The sequence below is a fragment of the Mirounga leonina genome, unplaced genomic scaffold (assembly GCF_011800145.1).
Source record: "Mirounga leonina isolate KUSES-001 unplaced genomic scaffold, KU_Mleo_1.0 Mir_82, whole genome shotgun sequence".
In the NCBI taxonomy this organism is placed as follows: Eukaryota; Metazoa; Chordata; class Mammalia; order Carnivora; family Phocidae; genus Mirounga; species Mirounga leonina.
In genome coordinates, this window is record NW_023270825.1 from 45,443,289 (window position 1) to 45,450,271 (window position 6,983).

Sequence of the window (6,983 nt, forward strand, 5' to 3'; positions counted from 1 at the left end):
GAGAATGAAAAATTATTCCTATTCACTGCACAAAAAAGCAGCCTACTTTGTTGAGTGTCAGACTTGCTGTAATAGGCGTGGATCCTTTGCAAGCTAAAAGGCTTTCTCTCACAGAAGATTCCTAGTGCTAGAATTAGATTTTGATCTCAAGCTTCCACCCTCTTTGTTTACCTAGCCCTAATACCCACCCTACAAAACAAATCTTAATCCTGTCTTGCCTATCACTTCTGCTAATGTTTTTAGCATACTAGATCAAGATTTTAAGTCATTCATGCTCATGGTCTTGCTCTACCAGATGGCCATCTGTCTGAACATGTCTCTAACAACCAAATCTTGCCTGTATCACACTCAATCTTAATCTCAGCCTGCCCACAAGGCTGCTAAAATCCATCACTTTAGGGATGGTAGTGGTAATGGGGCAGATTCCCAATGATCTACTGTGAATTACTACTGTACTTAATTAGTAGAATCAGTTTCCCAAACTTAGATGATTAGCCAAGCAGTCCAACTGTATTTTTCAAAACAAAGCAAGCCAGCTAAACCAAAATACCCCTCATTGTAAAACACTACGCTTCTTTTTTTTTTTCAAGATTTTATTTATTTGACAGAGACACAGTGAGAGAGGGAATACAAGCAGGGGGAGTGGGAAAGGGAGAAGCAGGCTTCCCACTGAGCAGGGAGCCCGATGCGGGCGATCCCAGGAGCCTGGGATCATGACCTGAGCCGAAGGCAGACGCTTAAGGACTGAGCCACCCAGGCGCCCCAAAACACTACGCTTCTGATGAAAATTAATTCACAAGTGAAAATCCTTCAATCATCAATATGAGCTAGAAGGTATGGCATATTAAAACATCTTTCACGTTCTCTCCTTTCTTCTCATACAAATGCAATTACATGAGCTATAAAACTGCACTTAGGGGATAGAAAAATGTTCAAAGATCAGTAAATAATAAACGCAGCAAAAAATATAGGCTGTAACCATTAGATAAATTAAAACCTTAATTCTTGGGGCGCCTGGGTGGCTCAGTCAGTTAAGCGGCTGCCTTCGGCTCAGGTCATGATCCCAGGCTCCTGGGATGGAGTCCCACATCGGGCTCCCTGCTTGGCGGGGAGCCTGCTTCTCCCTCTCCCTCTGCCTGCCTCTCTGCCTATTTGTGCTATCTCTCTGTCAAATAAATAAATAAAATCTTAAAATAAAATAAAATAAAAACTTAATCCTTATTTTCAGATGGATCAGGCTGGATGAAACATAACCTTTAGAAATACTAAAATAGATTATGAATTTTAGTTGATGGGAGGAGCAGTTCAGAGAAAAAATTAATCATCAGAATACTATACTAGAGCTGGGACATTTCACAAAACAGAAAAATTAGTACTAGAGCTTCTCTTCTCTAAAAAAAACAGCCCTCTTCATAATAAGCCCTTTCCTTTAATTCTCATCCCTATTTCAAGTTTTGCTTCAACCAAAGGACAAAGGAGTTTTTCACTCTAAAAACAAGAGACAGAAGGGCATTCAAGTAAGATCCTTTTAAGTCAGTTACTCATAAACCTGGCTGCAGCTAGAATTATCTGACTCCATCTCAGACCAGTTAAATCAGAATAGGTGATGGTAGGGTCCAGAAATGGTTATTTTTTAAAAAGCCCCCTGGGTGATTCTACTCTACAGTCAGGTTTAAAAAGCACCATTCTAAATTTAAAGGATCCTCAATCAGAACTATTAAGCAATTCCTATTTTTTATTCTGTACTATGGGAAACAAAGGAGAAAGAAAAATAGAGTAACATTTAAGTTGCCAAACTGCAACTGAAATAAATTATATTACACTTTCTATCTGAAAACATTAATTCCTGAATTATAAAATCAACAGCCCTAACTATGCAACTAATTTATTTAAAAGTTGACAGTGTAAGCTGCTCTTTTCTTCACATCTAAAGAGAAACTACTATAATCCTGTCACAAGACTCTACTACCAAAACCAATCAAGATTCTTTCATTAATTCAACAAACATTTGTTAAACTCATGGTATATACCAGACAGTGTGTTAAGTGCAAGAAAGGGTGGGGAATAAGATAGGAACATACTGGTGAATAAACTCCCTTATGAAAATTTCAGTCTATCATGGAAAATAGACATTGACCCAAACTACCAGTATGGTATCTTTTACAAGGTAGGTATAAAAGTACCAAGTGCTACAGAGACTTATAAACCTGGAGGATTAAACTACTCTGGGGCAGGGGGTGAGAGGGTTGGAGAGGGGAGCAGGAGGAGTTGGCAAAATCAGGGAACACTTTTCTCAAGAAATGATACCTAGAGTGAGATCTAACTTACCAAGAGCAAATAGTTAATTGGGTGAAGACAAGGGTAGTGCTGGCAGTCACAGAGAGGAAAATGGCAAACGCAAAAGTCCTGGTTGGGGGTGGGAGGGTGGGAGGAACCAAAGCATTCCAGGAACCAAGAGAAGATGAACATGGCTAGGGCAGAGAAGGGAGCAAGGGGAAGAGTAGCTCATAATGAGGTTAGAAAAGCAGGCAGATGGCAGATCACACACAACCTTGCAGACGTTAAGGGTTTGAACTTCATCCTTAAATCAATGGGAAATCACAGCAAAGTTTTAAACAAAGGAGTGACAATCTTTTTGCAAACCAATCTGAACAGTTAAATTTTTGCTAGGACTGTCCTAAAAGAATGCCCCGACTAGTATTTCAAGAAATGTGGAAGTAATATTCTTATAGAGGTGACAGGATCATCAAGCTGTCAAAGATTGATCACATCATTCATTAAGAGCATGCATTAAAATTTCTCTACTTGAATTCCATTTTTACAAAAACAAGATTTGGATTGTAATTTAGGTTTCCATGAAATACTTCCTAGATGGAAGAACACTTTATTGGCTGGTCACCGTAACTGTGTGAGACCATTTGACCATTAAATCTCATGGGATATTAGAAAATTAACATTCTGGGGCACCTGGGTGGCTCAGTTGGTTGGGTGACTGCCTTCGGCTCAGGTCATGATCCTGGAGTCCCAGGATCGCGTCCCACGTTGGGCTCCCTGCTCAGCGGGGAGTCTGCTTCTCCCTCTGACCCTCCCCACTCTCATGCTCTCTCTATCTCATTCTCTCTCAAATAAATAAATAAAATCTTAAAAAAAAAAAAGAAAATTAACATTCTATTAGTTTATCGTGAGTAACTATATGCCCTATTTAATGGTTATTTATAGTTTTGTCTGCCCAGAAAGCAACCCCCATCTTCTGTGGAAATGCTCCTATGGTTTTGGTAGGAGGGCTACCAATGATGAACCTCACTCCCGTGGCCACAGAAGTGAGTCTGGGCTTCTCATTGTATTCGCCCTTTTCTGGCTATAGGTACTGATCCAAAAGATGGCACATGAGCTAGATTAAGCCAATCCTGTGAAGCTTAGAGAGATACTACTCCTCAGTGTGTAAGCTCTGTAAGGGTGTGACCTTGAAGGAACTGACAGTCAAACTCCTTATCTGTGGAGAAGCCAGAGTACAAGCAGAAACCCTGAGAGAAAGTAGAGGCAGAGGCAGTTCTGATGCATTATAATACGGTCTAGTCAAGTCCCTGAGACCAGCTGCACCCCTACCTTTCTGGATTTACTTCTCCTTTGGTTTAAGCTAGTCTGAGTTGGTTTTTGTCACTTGCAACCAAAAAGAAAACAAACATCCAATGCTATGAAAAAAGGAATGAACTGGCTTTCAGTAAATAGTACTTGCATCATTATCTACTAGGATTTAAGCATTACTTCTGTCCTTGCAGAGGAAAGCTATATTCCCAGTTAAGATTTTATAATTTTTACAGGAGTAAGACACATACATAATAAAAGATCAAATGCAAGTCTGTAAACATTTTAAACTAGAATTTTTAAGATCAGAGAAGGGAAGAATTGACATACATTAAAAACAATGTTTTAGGAATCAAGAGACCAAGGTCCTCAACTGTGTCTTACACTACTGTTACCTTGGCATATCACTTATTCTTAGTAAGCTACAATTTCTTCACCTGAAAAGAGAGAATGCTCTACACTATGTCTTAGGGTTGCTTCCAGACTGAAATCACTGGATCGTTTTAAGGAAAAAAGCATATTCCTCATTCACATTATTCCATATTAAACAAAAAAGTGTAAATTTATTTTTTTAAATAACCTAAATTCAACTTTTTTTCCTATTTAACAGCCTACTCTTAAAATATGAAATTCTGAAAGACTACTACCACAAAGGATCCCTCCAAATAAAAAATGAGAACCCCAAAAGATATTCAAAAGAATATCTGGTATAAACTGAATGGTTTCTTAAAAATACAGCCTTATTTTCCAATTATTTTTAAGGTATTTAGAACTAGAAATTTTAATCTTTCTTGATCCTACTAGAGCATAACCGAGTATCCTGGTCTTTTTTTTTTTCTCCTGAGTATCCTTGTCTTGTTACTAATTTAGTCTTCAGAAAATTCTAATTTAGTAGAGTGTAACACCATTTTATTTTAAACTAGCAATAGATGGGGGGAAAAAACTCAATACAAACTTTAGGCAAAGAAGAAGTAAGGTGGAGTACAAAGAATCCCGATTTAGAAATCAGGAGAACAGGTTATAAAGAATTTCATTCTCAGTATCAACTCCCCTCCAAAGGGCAAGTTTTTAGATTCAAATGTGCTAGCTTTGTGACATTTTATTCTGCGGGCCAAGGCTTTGCCTCAAAAAAACAAAAACAAAACAACTACTTTGGAAAACTTTTTGAAGGTGCACTTCGAAAGTTCAGGCCCCAGATCTATTTCACATGTGGGGCCATGTGTCCCACAAGCGAATCGATGACACCAAAAATATAGCTCAAATGGAGATTTAAAACATTACCCTCGTACTGCCTTGTCAATAAAATGGGGAACCTTACTCAAAGTAAGTCCTAGACACCGAGCCTGGGGGAGAAACGGCTGCTTTTGCCCTTCCCATTTAATTAAGTCGACCAGACCCAGCAGCCCCTCCGCAGGGTCTCAGGAGGGGAAAAGGTACTCAGTGAGTGAGGGTCAAAGCACACCGCCCCAGAGCGGGACGCTCCTCCCCGAGGTCCCAGGACGGTCTCAGGAGGCAACAGGGCTCCGGTGGAGCTGGAGACTTCGACGGTTGGGGCCTGGGGTCGCCCCGCGGCCGAGGAGCCACACGGGGAGGCCTGTGCGTGGCAGTCGCCGGACAGACTCACCTCGGCGTCGTCTTTGCACTGCGGGAGCGAGGGGAACTCCAGCTTCACGTCCTCCATGGTCCCGGCCCCGGGGCTTGTGGGTGGGGTGGGAGTGGGAGTTACCCCGCCCGCCCGACCCTCGGGCTGCCAGTGGCAGAGAAAGGAAGGAGGGCGGGTGGACCGGAGGACTGACGGGCGGGCAGCGGGCTTACAACTAAAACACGCAGACTAAAGGGTCCCAGCGACTCCGGCGGCGACGGCGGCGACAGCGGGGAAGAGGAGGGTTGGGCGGCTCATACCCTGCCGCCATGCTGCTACCGTCTCCCTCCCCCTGAGTCTCCGCGCCCCTCAGGCCGCACAGGCTCGGGCACCAGCAAAAGCCCTACAACCGTCTCCCCTCCTTCCCCCGCCCTCCCCGCACTGCCCCAGCCAATCCCAGCCCACGCTTGCCTTCGGCCCGCCCCCCGCGGCCGCCAGGTGTCAGCGCGCCGCCGCCCCGCCCCTTCGCCAGAGCGCAGACGCAGGGGGCGGGGCCTCGGAGGAGCAACGGCCGAAGCTCACCGGGTGTGGAGGAGGTGGGGCTGCGGCAGGAGGGAGGGAACGACTGAATGTCCTGGGAAAGGCAGTGGGAAACCAGACCACCTCTGCCCTTTCCAGACAGGACGCAAAGCCCTTCTGTAGTAGAAGAACGGGTAAAACATACAGCCACCAGAAACTGGCATCCGAAAGGAAAACTGTAGTTTCTTCCCTCAGAATCCTGGCGCAATCTGTGGTGAGGTTATAATCAAAAGAGTAATAAATGAAGAGTTCATCTTAAAACTATGTTACGCTACACAGAAAATGAAACACCCATCACTTTTAAGCAAACTGAAACGGTGGACTTTTAATACTTGGGAACATGACTAGAAAACCTCAAACAATGGCAAATAGAAAATCCTAAGAACAAGAAACAACTGATAGTTCACTCAGTATATACATGATACCGAAGAAAGCTCTCTCCCTTTCATTCTAAGTTTATGTTGAAATATTAATATTATATATAATTATATATATTAAACTACATGGCTTTCATTATCTTTTAAAAAAGGAGTTTGAGTCTGTTAATACTATATTATAAATAGAGGTGAGGTACAGGGTACTTTCTCTGGGCCTAGGGAGATAGTTACCCTTTTTATTTTTAAACAGATGAGGAAAACCAAACGTAGAAGCAGAAGAATCCACACTTAAACTTTCAAGATTTGTAAACCAAACTGATTCTTTAAAAAAAAAAAACAAAAACCACCAAAGTAGAAAGGTGAGAAAGTCATTAACGAAATTGCTAATTACAATGAACAAAGTTAAAAGAATCACATGGATATTTGACCAAGACCCCCTTGACAAACATCGTATTATTTTTATATTGTCATTTTTATGAAACATACTGCCAACATATATAGAAATAGAACTTGTTCAGTAATTTATTTGATGGTTAGCTTGAGTGCTCCGTTTTCTCTACCACTATGTAAACTGTTATCTCTTAAAGTTATAAAAAGACACACTATACTCTGCTAGTAAGTTTTTAATTTGAAGAATGATTGTATAATTACCCACATCATATATCATACATTCTTTAGTCTTTATTAAACTGAAGTCAATTTGGTTTTTTTTAAACAGCACCTTTAATAAGATCTCAATTGATGCCCAATGATGATTTCCTATTTTAATTTGTTAAGGCTTTAATTCCACATGATATAAAAAGAATTGTGTGTAGGTAACAGAACTTTGGCTTTGAACATTTCTGACATCAACATCCCCT

The 6,983-nt window shown here is 41.4% G+C and overlaps 1 protein-coding gene across 2 annotated transcripts in view; it reads right to left on the reverse strand.

The window, feature by feature from the left end:
• STYX (serine/threonine/tyrosine interacting protein) overlaps positions 1-5,587 on the reverse strand; it is a 37,853-nt gene extending 32,266 nt beyond the window's left edge. The window contains exon 1 of one of the 2 annotated variants that reach the window (XM_034992830.1): positions 5,210-5,587. In XM_034992830.1, coding sequence (XP_034848721.1) covers positions 5,210-5,266 — 57 coding nt within the window. In that variant the 5' untranslated portion in view covers positions 5,267-5,587. The remainder of the gene's footprint in view (positions 1-5,209) is intronic. The other variant, XM_034992831.1, reaches the window with a different exon arrangement.
• Between the last annotated feature and the right edge of the window lie 1,396 nt (positions 5,588-6,983).